The sequence below is a fragment of the Tenrec ecaudatus genome, chromosome 10 (genome assembly GCF_050624435.1).
Source record: "Tenrec ecaudatus isolate mTenEca1 chromosome 10, mTenEca1.hap1, whole genome shotgun sequence".
Lineage (NCBI taxonomy): Eukaryota > Metazoa > Chordata > Mammalia > Afrosoricida > Tenrecidae > Tenrec > Tenrec ecaudatus.
Window position 1 is genome coordinate 34,961,743 of NC_134539.1, and position 18,813 is coordinate 34,980,555.

The following is an 18,813-nucleotide window of genomic DNA, read 5'->3' on the forward strand; positions in this document are numbered from 1 at the left end:
TGTTATGGGTGTGGGCAGCAGAGTCCAGTGGCTCTGAGCCGGGAAAACGGACGCAGAAAGAGCAAGCTTCAGCCATGGGAAACTAGAGGAGGGTCAGCAAATGAGCCCTTCAGGGAGCAGGCATTGAGGGATTTGGAGTGAGGATAGAGGCATAATCATCTGACTCGTGTTGGGGTGGGAGCAGAGGGAGTGGTGAGCCCAGTGAGGTGGCCTTGCAAAGGGCAATGGCCACGAGCGCATTCAGAGGTGCAGGGACACGGAGTGATGGCAGGGAGAGGGGCAGAGAGGGAGCATGCAGACAGGGCAGTATGGCTCAATGTCAGGTGAAGGGCTGGTGGGAGGTAAAGCCTGGAAGGGCAACTGAAGACCACCTAGGGCCCTTTAGGTCTGCTGAGGAACTTCCGGCAGGAGTCCGGATGAAAAAACCTGTTGGGGTTGTGTTTCCTTTTAGCCTTTAATAAACGTGGCCCTGAAATCAGATCAATCAACAATGGGCTGACACATAGTGTGGGGGAAGGTATGGGAGGTGGAGAAGCTGCGTAAAATAGAGCCAGATAAGGGAAATGGGGGGGGGGGGCAAGAAGGAATTTAATTGAATTGGAAGTTCCTGAGCAGGAGATATAAGCTCTCTCTGGGGATAGAGTTACACCTCTGTCCTTGGCTCGTGATCCAAGTGAGTTTAATGAGAGAAGTTCCAAGTTTTACGCGGCACCCATAGGATTCCTCCGGACCATGCAGCCTGGCAGAGACTGCTCGGTGTCAAGCAAAGATCTCTTTCCAAAGTTCTCTCCCCAGTTCCTCCTCTCTCACCCTGGCTCCTGCCTTTTCAAGGATTCCTGGGGGAGGCGTGGTGGACGACCCCAGCTCGACCCCATTGGCTGGATTGAATTCACCTGGCCCAGGTGGGCCCATCCAGGTTAACGCCCACCCATGCCCACCGAGGGACAACCTAGGCCTTTGAGCATGTGCAGTGCGCCGCCCTTTGTTCTCGTGCTTGGCTCTCTTGGCGTGCGTTGGCTCCCATGACTGCTCCATTGATAGCATATTATCTCAGCAAGGGTGAGCCCCCAAGGAGCAGCGGAGTAAAGGGAAGAGTAGTTGAGAGGCTGGATCAGGCCAAAGCCTGGACGGGTAACTTCAATTCCCCCCGCCTCCGCATGGGGAGATACAGAGGGGAAGCATGGCCAGGCCAGACTGCCTGCTCACGTCACGATCTCTCTGTGTTGTGGGGCTGCACAGCCAGGAAAGGGCAGCATCAGCTTAAAGGCCCTGCTGGTCGTGGGGAAAGGAGGATGGGGCGGCAACGTGTCTGCAGCATTAAGGGTCATTCGTGGCTTGGTTTCAGTCCCGTTTTCAATGCTCAGTTCCTGAGAGCGCTTGATCCTCTGCAGCAGCAGGCCGGCAGGAGGGTGGGATGGTAAACGCTTATCTAACAGAATGCTAGAGAAGCGGAAGAAGCTAGGGTTCAGAGACACGTGCACACGCCCATCCCACAGGAACTGCTGCCCCTGCCATCTTAAAAACTACAATTCCCAGAATGCCATTCGGAGAGGGACCCGGACCCGGAAGTGATCCTGGAGGCGGGCCAAGCACGCCCTGCGGCCGTCGGCGGAGGAGGTGACGGGCGAGGTACGGCGGGACCGCGTGGAGGGGCTGCGCTAGGGGCTGGGGGCTGGGGGTCAGGCCGGAAACACCACTTTGCTTGCAGGTGGGGCGGGGACTGGAAATCAGCATTTACCAGTTACTCAGGACAGTGTACCCCCCTTCCTGGTTCTCTTTCTGCCGCTCCTCGCACATGCTCCCAGTGTACCAAGACTTTTTTCCAAGTTGGGACTACTATAGTGGAAATAATAATAACCCCCACCAAACTCACTGCCTTCACAGTCACTTCTGACTCCTAGCGTTGCGATAGTGAACAAAGCGGACAACACCCCTTTGCTTACATTCCAGGGATGGGGCCATTCAGACAGAAATCCAGATAAATTCTATGCCACATTCCATGCAAGTAAATGGGGAATGAGCCTTGCAGTTAGCAGAAGCCGCGAGGCGGGACTATTCCTTGAAATGTTAAGAGAGCAAGACGACCAGAATTTCTGCAAAGGAAAATCGCAGGGAGTGGTAGAGGAATGACATGATTATGAGGTATTTAGGGATGATGTTGTTTTGTGAGATTCAGATCCTGAGGACTGGGGACTTGCAAGTGCACTCTTCAACCCTCGCATCTCCAGGGAAACTGCCAGAGCACTTCTTAGCAAGCCAGGCTCAGTCAGATCATTCAAGCCCCATGAAGGCAGGATAAATGTCCCCCAATCTTAAGTATGAACAGCCATGGCCCTGCTTGTACTTAGTGATTAGCCTTTGTTGAGCCAGTGGATAGGACAGGACGGGACAGGACCTGGAGCGTCAGAGAGGATTTTTAAATGAAGGAATAAAGGTATTAAATTTAGGCACAGATAATAAATGTATTAAAGTTGTTGCGTATGGATTGAGTAGATCTGTGTTTCTGTGATTCTGAGCGTCACTGTTGCTTTTTGAGACTCCATCTGTTGGGCATTTACTGAGCTTCCATTCTGTGCCAGGCCTTGGGTTGGTCACTGAGGGTACAAAGATATAAAAAAAGTAAAGGCTAAAATCAATGATCTTCACTTCTACTTTAAGAGCTAGAAGAAGAAATTAAACTCAGAAAGTAGGAGGCAGGAAATATGTAATAAAAGAGTAGAAATCAATGAAATAAAAAATAGATAGACAATAGAGCAGATTAAGTAAAACCGAAAGTACATTCTCTGAAAAGAATAACAAAATTGATAAGCCCAAGTGTAAATAGATCAAGGGGGGAAAAAGAGGAAGATCACAGAGGGAGATACACACATAGAACAACAAATGTCAGAAACAAAATTGAGAACATTACTATAAGTCCTCTCAAAAAACCAAACTCGCTGCCATCTGGTCGATTTTGACTCACAGTAACTGGGTAGGGCCTGTGGTGAGTTCCGGAGATTCATCCTACAAAGCTCTTTTTCTCTCAGAGCAGCTAATGGTTCCAAACAGCTGACTTTGATTCCCAGCTCAACGCATCTATGCCACAAGAGCCCCTTACTCTAGGTTCTGCAGGTGTTTAAAAAATTACGCTTGTGAATAGCTTTATGTCTAATTTGACAACTTAGGCAAATTCAATGAAGGCTATAGATGCGTGAGTAATGTAGTTTGGAAAGAAAAAAATTCATGTTGAGCCAGCTATATATAGAAAAAAATAGACCTTTCACCCTTCTTCAGACCATATATGAGAATAAACTTGAGCTCAATTATAGACCTAAATGTACAAACAAAGACTATAAATCTCCCAGAAGAGTTTAAAGGAGAATATCTCTGTGACTTTGGGGTAAGCAACTCTTTAAAAGAACATTACAAAATGGATAAACTAGCCATCAGAATTTACAGTCCCTGCTCATCAGTAGACAGTGTTAAGAACAGCAAGAGAGTCCACAGTCACCAGAGAAAAAAAGAAAATCATAAATATCAGAGGAAGGATAAAGAAGTAGGAAACAGAAAGCCAAAAGCAACAACAATGCTAGACATTGGTTATTTAAGAGGATCAATTAAGTTACAAACTATTGACCAAATAGAGAAATGGGACAATGTAAATAACCCAAATAAGATATGAGATGGGTGTCATAATAGAACCAACTGAGATCCAAAAGATTATAATGGACTACTGGGAAAAAATTGTACTGCCAGCAATGTGAACGCCTAGAAGAAATGGACGACCTACCTAGTGAAGACAAGCAGGTGGGCAATTTGAAGGAAGCAATGGTGTAGCTGTAAGATTTCAGGTCAGCTTCCCACTCGCGTTGGAAAGGGTAAGAATGGGGACCATTACTTTTCATTTTGATAGCTCTTTTACCATATGCATAGATCTTAATTATACTGACTTGTATTTTTAAAGATGGACTGTTTTCTAAATTAATGACAAGACTAAACTGAGAGGAGCAGGCACAGGTGGGTTGTTGTGCCAGGATGAGCTCAATTACCCGACAGGTAACTTTCACCAAAGGTAGTAAGCCTTCATGAGCCAGCTGCCATGGGGCGGCTAGAGCCCAATTCTCCCAAGACCCTGCGTGCTCTAAGTGGGAGCTTTTTAGACTATGGAATAAGGAAGGCACAGGAGGCAGGTGGCGTCACACTGTTTGGAAAAAAAGGGGAACTAGTATACAAAGGCAGGTGGTGATATGGTATTGAGAGATAGGAGATCTTACAGAACTAGAGCAGTGGGGTTAGACACATCGTCAGCAAATTCAAGAATAAATGGCAGCGGCTCAGCAGTTACAGAAAACAGCAGTTACAAAAGGGATTACAGTAGTTGCAAAACTGAAACAGGATGGCTACATTGTTAAAATGCCTTCCTCTCAATTGACTTCTCTATCACCATTACAGTGGGCTTAACTGGTAGGTTACATCCGTCCCACCACTCTCTCAGACCCGTGGCCATGGATCAGAGCATTTCTGACCCCACAGTCTTTCTTTCTCAGAGCTTTTTGGCTACAACTTTGAAGTTAGTGTCGTTTGCTAAATGTGCGGTAGCATAGATGCCCGTGTTTTTTCTGCTTTATTACTTTTGAGGCATAGTAAATTTTTCAGAGTGCTGGGGCCTCTTGTTGCACTGCCATTCAAAGAACTGGCTCGGATGCAGCCCCAGCACCCGGGAAGAATTTTCTTACCATGGTTTTGCTTAGCACTTCCTTCTCCCCACGGGCTTCTGGTACCCAAACGTGCACGTAATAGGTGCTCCGTAAACATCTGTTTAAAACTAACATTCAGAAGGTGACCTTTGCTCTCCTCTCAGGTGATGCTGTGCATGTCAGAGAACACAATCAATGACGTGGCTCATTTCTCTAGGTGCACATGCTGTCCTCAGTTCAGTAAACGTGGGTCAGTGGTTTACATCCGGTACCAGTATCTGTCCTTGGGACATCGAGAGATACTGAAGTCTTTGAAGTAGCATCACATCTCACGTCAGCGTTCCTGAGGACGAAGCCCATGAAGTGAAAACCGGACGGGAGAAGAACGTAGAAAACAGAATCGCACATGCTGCTGGGCCAGGACGGCCTCGTGGAAGGTGCTGGGGAAGATGGCATCTCTGAGAGCTTTGCGCTCCTGCAGATTGAAGTGGACCGTGAGAGCCCAGAGAGGGAGAGCCTGCCCACAGGCGGGGCCGCCTGCTGCTCGGTGAGTAAGAGGATCCGGAGGCTGGGACTCTGAGAAGGCACCTCCCTGTTCGAGGAGTAGATATCCCCTGGCAACTGGAGAAACTGGTGTCAGTCAACTGGCTTAGAGTTGTAGTTCCAGTCAGTCATACCTTTTTTTCAAAAAGGACCAAAAGAAATCAGTCCACTGATAACCAGTCAGTTCTGATTCACACTGGTCCTGTGGGACAGAGTACAACTACCTTAGAGGGCTTTCAAGGGCGCGCATCTTGATGGAAGCTGACTGCCACAGCTTCCTGCCTCAGAGCAGCTGTGTATTTGAACAACCAGCCTCCTGGTGAGCAGCCAAATACTTGCCCAATGTGTCACCAAGGCGCCCAACAACAGAGTTGAGGTTAATGCAGGACACATTGCATTCCTTGACCCTTGTGATGTGAACACACAATCTTTCTGGAGCATTGAAAGGGCCAGGAAATGCAATGTACGTCCTGCATTAACCTTGATTTTGGAAAGGCCATGTCTCTCTTTCCGAGCTTGATTTTTCTGTTAACACCATTCACTTAGGTTTGTTTCTTAAGACTAATGTTCTTTTTCTCTCTTAACTTTTAAGTTAAAAAAATAAATAAAGAAGTATTGTATATACTCGAGTATAAGCTGACCCGAATATCAGCCGAGGCACCTAATTTTACCACAAAAACTGCATTTAAAATGTGCTGGAAAACTCGGCTTATACACGAGTATATACAGTAACTGTTTCTAATATTCACTTTCCTTCTCTGGTGCTTACGAAGTTTTCAAACCATTTTGTTTTCCGGGTAATGTAAGAAAAATGTGCAAAGAAAACAGAAACACTGGGAAAAGATAGTTGCGGCAAAGCAGAGCAAAAGGAAGCAAGAAAGAGAGAGACGGAAAGCCAGCCGTGCTGGACACACAGGTGAGGGCAGCCCGGTCGCTGGTGGAGGCATGGGGAGCCAGCCGTGCTGGACACACAGGTGAGGGCAGCCCGGTCGCTGGTGGAGGGATGGGGAGCCAGCCGTGCTGGACACACAGGTGAGGGCAGCCCGGTCGCTGGTGGAGGGATGGGGAGCCAGCCATGCTGGACACACAGGTGAGGGCAGCCCGGTCGCTGGTGGAGGGATGGGGAGCCAGCCGTGCTGGACACACAGGTGAGGGCAGCCCGGTCGCTGGTGGAGGCATGGGGAGCCAGCCGTGCTGGACACACAGGTGAGGGCAGCCCGGTCGCTGGTGGAGGGATGGGGAGCCAGCCGTGCTGGACACACAGGTGAGGGCAGCCCGGTCGCTGGTGGAGGGATGGGGAGCCAGCCGTGCTGGACACACAGGTGAGGGCAGCCCGGTCGCTGGTGGAGGGATGGGGAGCCAGCCATGCTGGACACACAGGTGAGGGCAGCCCGGTCGCTGGTGGAGGCATGGGGAGCCAGCCGTGCTGGACACACAGGTGAGGGCAGCCCGGTCGCTGGTGGAGGCATGGGGAGCCAGCCGTGCTGGACACACAGGTGAGGGCAGCCCAGTCGCTGGTGGAGGGATGGGGAGCCAGCCGTGCTGGACACACAGGTGAGGGCAGCCCGGTCGCTGGTGGAGGGATGGGGAGCCAGCCGTGCTGGACACACAGGTGAGGGCAGCCCGGTTGCTGGTCCTGGTAGTCGTGTGTGTCCTCAGCCAGCCGGTGTCTGTGTGCCCAGGAGAGCACACGCTGTTGAAGGGGAAAGAATCATCCAGAAGGTGGTCGTTCTGAGGTTCCCTCTACAGTGGGTTCTGCCTCACAGAGGTCCTGTAACAGAATGCTGTCCTCACAGCCGCTCCTACGTTGGAGCCCATGGTTCCAGTCACAAGCTGTGTCAGTCAGTCTTGCTGCGAGTCTTGTTTTCAATGACCCTTTACCAAGCATGTCCTTCAGAGAATGAGCCCTCCGATTGTGCAAGTCTCATTCCTAAGGAATGTTCCAATTGTCCTTCCTCTGGGACAGATCTGATTGTTTTGCTGGAAGTCCTCATCATAATTCCCATGCACCAATTCTTCTCCCGCCGGCCGAATCCAGCCTCCAGCTCTTGCGTGATTGTGAAGATACCCTAGCTCGGACCAGGCACACCTTAGTCCTCAAAGTGACATCTTTGCTCTCTGACACTTGAAAGAGGTCTTTTGGCAGCAGGTTTGTCCAAGGCAGTACCTCATTTGACCTCCTGACTGCAGCTTCTGTGGCTATTGATGTGGATCCAAGTCAGCATTCTTGACAACTTGTATCTTTTCCCATTTATCATGATGAAGTTTACTGGTCCAATTGTAAGGATTTTTGTTTTCTCGAAGGTAGGAGTGTAATATCATAGAAAGCAAAAAAAAAATTTTTACATTTTATTAGGGGCTCATACAACTCTTATCTCAATTCATACATCAATTGTGTAAAGCACATTTGTACATTCATTGCCCTCATCATTCGCAAAACATTTGCTCTTCACTTAAGCCCCTGGCATCAGGTCCTTATTTTTCCCCTCCCTTCCTGCTCGCCCCTACTTCATGAACCCTTGATAATTTATAAATTATTATTTTGTCATATCTTGCCATTCACCCACTTTTCTGTTGTCCGTCCCCCAGGGAGGAGGTCACATGTAGGTCCTTTTAATTGGTTTCCCCTTGCCAACTCACCCTCCCTCCACCCTCCCAGTATCGCCACTCACACCACTGGTCCTGAAGGGATCATCTGTCCTGGATTCCCTGTATTTCCAGTTCCTATCTGTTCCAGTGTACATCCTCTGGTCTAGCCAGACGTGCAAGGTAAAATTGGGATCACGATAGTTGGGGGAGAGGAAGCATTTAGGAACTAGAGGAAAGTTGTATTTTTCATTGTTGCTACATCGTACCCTGACTGGCTGGTCTCCTCCCCTAAACCCTCCTGTAAGGAGATGTCTAGTGGCCTGCAAATGGGATTTGTGTCTCTTCTCTGCACTCCCCACCTCATTCACTATGGTAAAATTTTTCGTTCTGATGATGCCTGATGCCTGATCCCTTCTACACCTCATGATCACACAGGCTGGTGTGCTTCTTCCATGTGGACTTTGTTGCTTCTGAGCTACTTGTTTACCTTCAAGCCTTTAAGACCCCACATGCTATCTCTCTTGATAGCCGGGCACCATCAGCTAAGAAAGCAAAATTTAAGGCTGCTTTTCAAATCTCGACTGTCTATTGAACGTAAGTGCTTGTATGCTCAGGAGTGGAAAGAATAGTATTGACAAGAGCTAGCTTTATTCCATGCTATGTGTCAGGGCCAGTGCTATGATGACTAGGATTATCTTTAGTCCTATTATCAAATCGATTGTATCAAGTACACTTGAATATATGTTGCTGTCATCATATTCCGTACATTTTCTTTCTACTTGAGCCCTTGGCATCAGTTCTCCCCCGGCCCCCACCCTCATGAATCCTTGATCAACTTTATATTGTTATTGTTATTTTCGTTTCCTACACCGGTCCACTCTCTCCCTGCACCCGCATTACTGTCCCTCGACCCCCTTGGGTGTGGGGAGGTGTGTATATCCCCTCAGTCCCTCTCCGTGAGGGCCGTCCTCTTTCTCACGGCCCCTCTACTTTTCCCAGACCTGATGGCCTTCTCCAGGGACTGGTCTCCCAACAGCATGTCCAAAGTGTGTCAGACGAAGTCCCGCCCTCCTTGCCCCTAAGGAGCTCTCTGCCTGTGTGCAACGAGAGAACTCAGACTTCCCCTGCCCCCCGCTCGAGTCCACCCTGGGGTACCCAAATCTAGTGCAAGTGTGCCATGCACAAGTCCTGCACCTTGTTGGAGAGAGAGTTGTTCACTCAGTAGGATTTATGTTTCTCCACTCTCCATCTTTTCTGATCTTGCTGTTCTAGTCAACTGCCCCCAGCACAGCAAACGTTTTCTGAGAGCCTTAACCAAAGAGAGACTCTTGAAAGCCAAAGACTCTGGACCAAGACTCTGCATCGACTTGAGTATGACGGACCACATGTCGAAGAAGGTAGGACACATTCCTACTTTCAGGGGGAGGCCCAGATAGGAGCAGCTGTCCCGCCCAGTGTGACCAGCCCATTCTCCTGAGATTCTTTAGTAAACCAGCAAGGGTTGGGTTTTCTGCAGTGGTGTGCTGAGGGCTGTGAGGAATCTGAAAGAGAATAGACACCCTCCAGTCTCGTCAGCACATCTTTACCTCATTCTCCACCTTTGTGCCTAACAGGAGCCCCGGTGGCTTAGTGGGTCCGAGTTGGGCTGTGATCTGCTAGGTCAGCGGTTCAAAACCACCAGTCGTTTCTCAGGAGAATGACAGGGCTTTCTACTCCCATGAACAGTTACAGTCCTGGAAACTCACCGGGACAGTTGCCCTGTCTTATAGGGTCACTGTGCGTCAGTCCTGACTTGATGGCAGCGGGTTGTTGTTTTTTAAGCCTAGTACCATTCCCCTTCTCTGTGGTGTCCCCAGTCTGGAGGGACCATTTCAGGCTCAGTCCTTCAGAAGTGACACCTTGGGTGTTCTTCTGGAGGGGGCCGTTTGCCAGGTTTCTTGCTGTGGAAAGGCTCGCTGGGGGTGACATTCCTTCCCTGCGATGTAGGTCAACTTTTATCACATCTTTCCCATTCCCCCTGTTGGGTGTGCTAGTGTTTGTCTGTTTTTCAGAGGAACTAGGGAAACTTGAGCTCTGAATTTATGACCTGGAACTTGATGGATAGCCCACCCCAAAGGCCAACCTGGAGCTTCCTCGTGTGCGTAGTCATTGAAATCTCAGATTCAGGCAAGCCTACAGCCTTCCTTGCCCTCTGCTGAAGCAAATCAGGAGAGACGGAAGCCACCTTCTCTGCGGGAGGTCTCTGAGGTCAGGGGACGCAGGGAGAAGGTGCCACTGTGACTGAATGGGGCCATCTCTGCCGAGTGACCCTAACCTCTTTATAATCATTTCAGTATTAAGCCTCACTCCATAGACTTTCAGACAAATGCTACCAACCACAGATTCCAAAACCGCACTAGCAGTTGTGGGCCGCGGCATGGCCTTAGGTCCAGAACTTGGCTGTTCTCTGTCAGTTCACCTGCTGTATTTCTGGGCTGCGGGCAGTGCCTGCCTTCTTTTTCAGCTGCCCGGGTGATGTCATTGGACATCCCAGAGTGGCCACATCCACGCTCCCACTCAGGTGTCACAGGAGCTCGGGAGTCGCCTTCTGTGGACTCACCGGGCAGGCGTCTATGGATGCTGAGTTTCGAGTGAGTTGGTGCCTGTTCACCATGCCGTGCCCTTGGTCTTTCCAGGAGCTGAGCAGACTGGCAGGACAGATCCGCAGGCTGTACGGCTCGAATAAAAAAGCCGACAGGCCCTTTTGGATCTGCCTCGCAGGATTCACGGCTGAGAGTCCGCTGTACACAGAGTGTGTGAGGATGAATGATGGATTTTCTAGTTATGTGGTAAGTCTCTCTTGGAGTACTATGTGATTGCTCATCGGGAAAGGGGTTGTGGGCTAAACTCCCTTCTTCACGGTTTTCCTCCCCGATATGAAACCTCATCAGTGATCTGCTCTCCCCATTGCAACCCAGAAGGAGCTCGGAACCTCCCTTTGGTGTTCACACGTAGAGTGCTCTCATCCACCCTCGGCCAGGCAGACCCCAGTTACCAGTAGCCAGGAGGGCAGTGTGTTTGTACATGGGTGCAGCAGGAGCCTGGGGGCACGGTAGTTAAGCACTCAGCTGCTAACCGAAAAGGTTGGCAGTTCAAACCCACTCAGGAGCTCTGGAGGAGAAAGGCCAAGTGATCTGCTGCCAGTTTTTCACTCACTCATTCATTCACCCTCTCACTCACTCTCTGTCACTCACTCTCTGTCACTTACACTCACTCCCTCCCTCCCCCACCCTCTCACTCACTCACCCTCTCACTCACTCTGTCACTCACTCTCTCACTTATACTCACTCACTCACTCCCCCACCCTCTCACTCACTCACTCACTCATCCACCTACTCACTCACTCCATCATCTATCACCTCATTTACTCACTTATCCACCCACCCACTCATTCACTCACCCACCTACTCATTCACTCACTCACTCCCTCACTCACTCACTCACTCCCCCACCCTCTCACTCACTCACTCGCTCGCTCACTCACTCACTCACTCATCCACCTACTCACTCACTCCATCATCTATCCACTCATTCACTCACCCACCCACTCATTCATTCACTTACCCTCCCACCTACTCACTCACTCACTCACTGCCATCAAGTCAATTCAGACTGCTAGTGACCCTACAGGACAGGGTAGAAGTGCCCTGTGGGTTTCCAGGATTGTAACTCTGTGAGAGTAGAAAGCCCCCTCTTTTGCCACAGAGAGACTGGTGGTTTCAAGCTGCTGACTTGTCGTCACCTCTGCCACCAGGGCTCCCTCCCAGGGAGCCGGAAGGATGACAGCCTAGAAAACCCCAGGAGGCAGCTCTGCTCCAGCACATGCACGACTGGACAGTGTCCACCAGGAACAAACTCTGTGCTAGACTCTCCTCGAGGAGCGAACTTTCTAGAACAATCCTGGCTCCTTTCCAGAGATCTTGACTTTTCAGAAAGAGAAAGAACCATCTTGGAATGATGTGGACCAAAGAAGGTGGCACCGAGGCTTAAGCATTCGGCTGATAACCACAAGGTGGTGTTTGAAACCCACCATCACTCTGCTCCCAGTAGCAGTTCTCCCCCGTCCTGTAGAGCCACCATGAGTCAGAATCTGTACAGAGCCTGCTCCACCATTCCTTTCGCCACAAGGTCCCCTTCAGTGGTCCTCCTTCCCTACAGTCCTGGGGCGGGGCCTGCGCCTCTGTTAGGGGCCATTCCCCTTCCGTTCCCTCTACTGTCCGCTTTCTGAGCAGTGCCGTCAGAGCTGTGGCCTTCGGCTTCCCTGGAGCTGTGGCAGACACTGACGTCCAGTGACGCGGTGTTGCATTTTGTAGGCTTAGTCTGAACCGTTTCCCACCACATTGGATGGCGTGTGTTTTTCAGCTAGACCTAACAGAAGAAGACTGCTTTAGTTTATTTCCTCTGAGCACCCTGGTGTACCTGACGCCCGACTCTGAGCACGGTATGTACTCTACGCATGGACTCTGCGTCACGTCTGGCTCTCGGCTCTTTGTTTGATTGTCTCCTGTGACCACACTTGCTAGAGCTCCCCACGGAGGAGTCCAGAGAGGAGGAAAGAATTCACATTAAGTGCACATCTCTTGTTACGGGCAGATCCTCCCTGGGTGTTCTGCATGCCCCTACTCCGTTCTCAGCGCTGTGCAGAGTTTAGGGGGTCCCTCCGCAAGGCGACCCTCGGTTTCCTTTGGCAGCTCCTGCGCCAACTCTTCCTGGGCCAGTGGCTTGGTGTGCACTACGTTGGTCACATGATTCTCTTCCATGTTTCTGCGTAGTTTTCATTTTTAACTCTTTGATTTGGATCTGATACTGATTTTCTATTAATTAGGTATCAGAAAGAATTGTCTTATGCTATTTGTTCATTTAGAAATTCAGCTTCGGGTTTTATTGAGGCAGTTTACGCTCGTTTTTATTTCACGACACTTCTACTGTCAAAGTAATGCCTTCTTTCCTTCTTCCTTTGGCGTTAGCGATTCTAAGACTGGATGTGGTCCACATGACCTGCCTTTCCCCCCCCCCCTCGTAGCTCTTGAAGATGTTGATCCAAATAAAGTCTACGTCCTCGGTGGGCTTGTGGATGAAAGCGTTCAGAAGGTGAGTGTGCCATCCAGGCCAGCACCCACACTCTCAGGGGCACCTGGGACAAGGAGGGGAGGAGGAGCCTGTTCTCCTCAGAGAGCCACTCCCCCTGTGAAGTGTTCCCTGCCCCCATCAGCAACAGCTGCAGTCCTGGCCAGGCCATGCAGACCCAGAGCCAGGGATTGGAAGGGGAGTGTTTGCTACCAACAGGGCTCACCTTGGAGCTGCTGCTCCTTGACCCAGGAAGCAGTGGCTCAGCCTTCTTATCAGCTGTTTGTGCTTCCTGACAGCAAGCTTGCTTTTCTGGGGCCAATTACTGTGCAGGCATGAGTCTCTGCATTTAACCACCAGTGGCGATGTGAGCTAGGCTCCCCTTATACAAACAGATGTTAAGCTTTCATTGGCTAATGAACCTGCTTTGCCTGCGCATGATATAGTAGTTACAATCTATACAAGTGAGAAGCAAATCTCCCTCCGCAGAGGCAAGTTTCCTCTCTGTAGCCTGCACTAGGGTTGACTAGAGAAACAAGCTTGTAGACACTAATGTGGTTAAGAAAGAGCTTTGTATAAAAGAGCAATTCTTATTGAGAAAACATACCAGCCCAGTCCAGATCCAGTCCCTAAGTCTGATATGAGCCTGTATGTCTGATACCAATCTATAAATTCCTCTTCAGACTCACGCAACACATGCAATGACACCAAATGCAGGAAGATCACAGGCAAATAGGTGGAAAGTTTTGTGGATCCAGTGGCAGTGGAAGCAACTCAATGCTGGCAGGAGTTTCCACATGGCTCTTCCAGCTCCAGGACTCTAGAGTAGCTCCATGTGTCTTGTCAGCAGGAATGTCTCGCAGGGAGTGAGCATCTATCTGGCCTTATGGGAGCTATTTCTGTCCAGAGCACCTCCAACTGAGGTCATCAAGCTGTGACCTGATTGACAGGCAGACGCCACCCCTCCGCAAGTTGACAGATTATGTAACTGCTACACAGCCCGTCCTTTGAATTAAGGAGTTGCGGTGGCTCCCTGGGCTAAGCAATAGGCTGTTCACCATGAAGTCAGTGGTTCAAGCTCATTGATTTCTCTGTGGGATGAAGCAATCTGCTCCCGTAAAGATCTGCAGTCAGAGAAACCCTACGGTGCAATTCTTTGTCCCCTAGGCTCACGATGAATCATAACCCACTCGAGGGGGGTTCCTTGTACTCTGACTGCTCGCTGTCACATCCTACTGCTTGGAACCTGTCTCCTCTTTAATTGGCTGCTACCAGTTGACTGACAAAACCATCCATCCAGAACTGGGTCTTAGGGGTCTGCGTTAGGGCTGAGGTGCTTTCCCCTGATGGACTGGACCCTTGGACTTCAGGAGACAGCTTATGTCTACTGTGGTGCCTCGTTTTGCTGCTTTCCTGCTTGGCTGTCACATTGGGAGGGGAGAGGAGGGGAGGGGAGAATGACCCCCAAATAAGCAAGGGGTTGCCATACCAGCCACTTTCACCCGGGACCTGGCCGTGGGCTTCCTTAGTTGCAGATGCTGCCATATCCCACCCACCCACCCATCCATCCCCTCCCCACCAAACAGGCTGCTTGTTTTCAGCGCACGAGTCTTCCCATTACAATGAACAGGTGGGAATGGAGTGCTGGTGAATGGGGACCCGCGGCTGTGCATATTACAGTGAGAATGTGATTCTGTATTCCTTTTATAATAAGGGAAATGTTTGACTGTGCCTGACAGAGGGTGACATTCCAAAAGGCCCGGGAACACTCTGTGCAGACGGCCCGCCTGCCCATCCAGGAGTACATGGTCCGACACCAGAACAAGAAGAACTATCATTCCGAGATACTGGCCATCAATCAAGGTAGTGCACGCGGCATGCCCTGCTTGGTCTGTGTGGGACTATAAAGGGGCCCGACTCCATCTCCTCTGGGACTCTTTATTGCATGCACCTTGTCACAAGTATGCTGGCTACTCAGAGGCAGTCTTCATTTCTTCCCTGGTTCCTAACTACGTTCAAGAGAGTTGAAAGGGCCGGATCCCCTCTCCCTCTCAGGCCAGGCAGAAGCCCTCCTTGCTGTTCAGTTGGAGTGTGGGCGCCCTTCTGTGGCAGCAACATCCATCTGGTGGCCTGTTCTCCCAGTGCAGCCGGTGGTCCCTGCAGGCAGGCAGAGCTGGGGTCTTTGTTGGCCTCTGGCTTCCCAGCACCTAGTGCCCCGTGTGGTGCAGACAATCCAGAACCCCCTCCTCTTTGTCAATCATTGACCAGTTCTCTCTCTCTCCTCTCTCTGCTCACTGCCAAGTGTTTGATATCCTGTCCACTTACTTGGAGACTCGCAGCTGGCCAGAAGCACTGAAGAAAGGTGTTTCTCCTGGAAAGGGTTACGTTCTTCAGAATTCAGTGGGATGATGGACAGCCTGTACTGCAGTTGTCAGAGGCAGAGAGCTGCTGGTGAGAAGGGGTGCTCTCATGGTGAGGGGAGCCTCGGGAAACACCCCAGCCCGGAGACCAGCCAGCACACTTTCTCCCTCTTGGGGTGCTGCTGTGGAGGCCCGTGTCCAGGAGAGCAGCGTCGTGTGGTGGCATTTGCTTGGCCTCGCCAGCACCTAAGGAGCTGGGGGACACTCTACCCTGCATTGTTTTCTCTCCTGCCTCGGCTCTCTTCTGTGAGCAATGGGCCTCCCATTACCTGACCCCAGAGTCTTGAGATCTAGAGGCAGTGTGGGGTGTCCGCAGCACATGGACATCGTCACATAATACCCAAATGCGAGGAAGGTGAACATGCGGTCTACATACTACACATTAGTATTAGGTTGACCTTACTCTCTGTTCCAGCCTTTCCCAGCTTGTCTAATAAAGCCGCGGAGGTGAATGGGGTCTGTGGTGCAGCTGCCTTTTGCTGTTTCTGCCGAAGCGAGCCAGGAGCACCAGGGCTTGGGTTTCTCCAGTGCCCGCCTTGTTGAACATTTGTCAACAGCCGTTGGCACTTACTGTGTCCCAGAGACTATGCCAAGGGCTTTGGGTCCTGGTGTTTTATTATCCCAGCAACCGCTGCAGGTCTTCCTGTGCTTCCTGGCAGCTGACAGGTAAGAGACTTCACTAGAAAGAGGTGGCACATGGTGTCTGACCTTTGGTTCCTGAGTCCCTGGGGCAGGGCAAGGTACTCTGCCACTGGGACCAGCTCCTCCATGGTGAGGCTGGCTGGAAGTGGCAGCTCCTGCCTTCCCTGCCTGCCATCAGGCGTCTGCAGTGGAGGCCAGGCTCCCTGGTCGCACAGAATACAGGCTTGGCTGCTAAGCAAAAAGTCAGTGTTTCGACCCCACCAGATGCTGTCTGGGAGAAGTGAAAGTTGAGAACAGCCTTGGAAGCCCCCCAGGGATGTTCTACTCAATGCCCTTGCCCGCACAGAAGTGAGTTTGGGTTTGTTTTTGCCGGGGACAGCTTTATTTCGGACTCGGCCATGAACTCATAGGGGAGGGGCTCCAGCAGCTCGGGCTCCTTCCCATTGGTCCACACAAAGTGGGCCTCTCGTGGAGGGGCAGGCTGGCACTTCAGCTGCACCCAGGTGCCCTCCCTGGCCTCCTTTTCCTTCTGGTTATTCTTCACGCACTTCAGGAAGCTGTCCCAGCTCTTCGAGTGCTTAAAGTACCCAGTGCGCACATCAATTCTCCTGGCGAGGATCTTGCCCTTGCTTGTTCACAATGCCCATGGCGTGCCGGGTCACTTTGTAGATGCGTCCGGTTTTGCCATGGTAGCATTTGTACAGCATCCCCTTCTGAACAGTGGCCATGCCCTTGATGTCCACAACGTCACCTTTCTTGTAGATTCGCATGTACGTGGCCAGGGGAACAACGCCGTGCTTCCTGAAGGGCCTGGAGAACATGTAGCGGGTGCCTCTCTTTCCCTGGGTGTTCCTCATTCTGGCAGGTCACTGCAAGATGGCAGTTCCGACCGAAAAGAAGCGAGTTTGAGTTTTTCGAAGTAGAATCCAGAACTTGGGGTCTGGCATTTGCCCCACTGCTTTGATGCAAGCGGTGGTCTGAAGACCACGTCTGGACAAGCCCACTTTGGGCACGAGCTGCTTGTCCCTCGGCCTGCTTCCCTCCCCTCCCGTCCAAGGCTGCAGGAAGCACAGCTTGCCTGTAGGTCCTGGTGAGCTTTAACGGACAGGAGACTGGCTAGATGAGTGGCCAGCATGAGGAGGAGCTGGTGACCTCAGGGCTGAGTTGGCCTCCTGATTAGACATCAATACCGCCATGGGCCATCAGGTACATTCTGTCATGGTATTCTCCACACTTGGGAGTTAAGAGAAGCTGCTTTGCCCTCTAACTGGAGTAGAGTAGCCACAGCCTGGCCCCTACTACTTATTCCCAAACCCTGAGGGCAAGTGCCCAAGAGTGAAGGTTGCACTACGGCAGGGTCATCAGTAGGTTGTTGGTGGCCGAGTAGGTAACTGTCAGAAGAGCTGCTGGCAAATCCTGCTAGCAGTTTCCAGCCGCCCACTCCCAGGCTGCAGTGTGACAAGGACTTGCACCGGAAAGGCCTGGCTTCAGCGGGGGCAGAGCGTGCTTCCTCTCCACTCTTCCTGGCTCCAACTCTCAGATTCCTCTGTGGCTGGAGCCTCAGCCCCCAGAGGGCCCCTCAGTTTGCCCTTCTCTCACTCGGCCTGGGTTCACTTCCTGATAACCAGATCAGAGGTTAGGGCTTCCGGACCAGCTGTCCTCCTGAGGAGGCTGGGGCGGCCTCGCACAGCACACAGAGGTAGGTGGGGGTATCCAGCCTCTTCCCGAGACAGTTTTCCTTACAACAAAACAGAACTGCCACGTAGCCGGTTCTGGCACACCGATCCTTAGAGGACTTCTAAGACTGTCAGTCTGTAGCTAAGTAGCCAGCCTCATCCTTCTCCTGTGGTGTAGCTAATGGGTTTGAACCACTGACTTTTTGATTAGTAGTCCAAAGCTTTCCACAGCGCCACATAAGTTTGGTTTATTCATAATCCCAAACCCACCTTATCAACATTGTGTACATAAATCTATGTGCACACTGTACCTACACCCACTGAAAAGACCAGAAGCAAAAGCACCACAGATTTCAAGTGCCACCTGATTTACAGTGGATGACCAGAGCAGTCTTGGGCATCAATGCCAGGATTAGTGGGAAAGGTGCCGTGACTAAAGAGCAGGGCAGGTGGCATTTACAGTTAGTTGACACCTTGGGTAGTCACTCTGATGGTAAGCTATTTTCAGGGACCATGTTTTAGGCTTTGGTGGCACGACCTACAGAAGCACCCAGATAGATCGACTCGAGGTTTACTTAATACATCCTAAGGCTCCCTCAGCTTCAGGTGTGTTCCTCTGTCCACGTACCTATTTGTGGAAGACCTATTCTTTAGAGAAAAATGTTACAAGTTTAATTTCACTAAACTGGCATAAACCTACATATAACTTTCCCCCACCCCATCTGACCATCTCGATTCCCTGGTCCTCCCTCCGTCTGTATACTCTGCAGTCAGCCTGCCCTGTTCCATCCCTACCTGGAATGCCCAAAGCACTTATGTTCCTACCTGCGGATACCCCCCTTCTCCCCCCATCCACTCATGGGGGTTTCTCTCCCTTCCCATTGGTAGAATCCTAATAGGACAATTCACGGGTGGGGGGAACTTCATAGCTTTCTAAGCCTCATAGATTCCAAATATCCATTGAATGACTCGGGTCAAATTGAAAAGGGAAAACGCAGTCCCGATAAAACCCGAACTAGAAAGTAACAGTGCATTCATGTTCGGTAGCCTATCACATCAATCTGATCCCCTTTCTGGTGTCCTAGTGTTGTGTGGCTCTTGCCAGTTCACAGGAGTAAATTCAGTTCATTTCCTCTCGCATAAAAGAATCAACGGGCAACT

General features: G+C 50.9%; 1 protein-coding gene and 1 pseudogene across 2 annotated transcripts; one reads left to right on the forward strand and one right to left on the reverse strand.

Moving 5' to 3' along the window:
* The first annotated feature begins 1,555 nt into the window (after positions 1-1,555).
* TRMT10B (tRNA methyltransferase 10B) lies at positions 1,556-15,790 on the forward strand. Of its 2 annotated transcripts, XM_075560177.1 has the most exons (9): positions 1,556-1,629; positions 4,894-5,223; positions 6,027-6,135; positions 9,081-9,205; positions 10,484-10,636; positions 12,210-12,288; positions 12,871-12,938; positions 14,654-14,777; positions 15,217-15,790. In XM_075560177.1, exons 2-9 carry the CDS (start codon positions 5,083-5,085, stop codon positions 15,321-15,323), a joined length of 906 nt encoding a protein of 301 aa, XP_075416292.1. In that variant the 5' UTR covers positions 1,556-1,629; positions 4,894-5,082; the 3' UTR covers positions 15,324-15,790. The 2 variants fall into 2 exon arrangements, with proteins under 2 accessions (XP_075416292.1, XP_075416293.1); XM_075560178.1 differs by lacking the exon at positions 10,484-10,636.
* A 511-nt stretch (positions 15,791-16,301) lies between these two features.
* Positions 16,302-16,851, reverse strand: LOC142458480 (large ribosomal subunit protein eL21-like; annotated as a pseudogene).
* Positions 16,852-18,813: the final 1,962 nt, after the last annotated feature.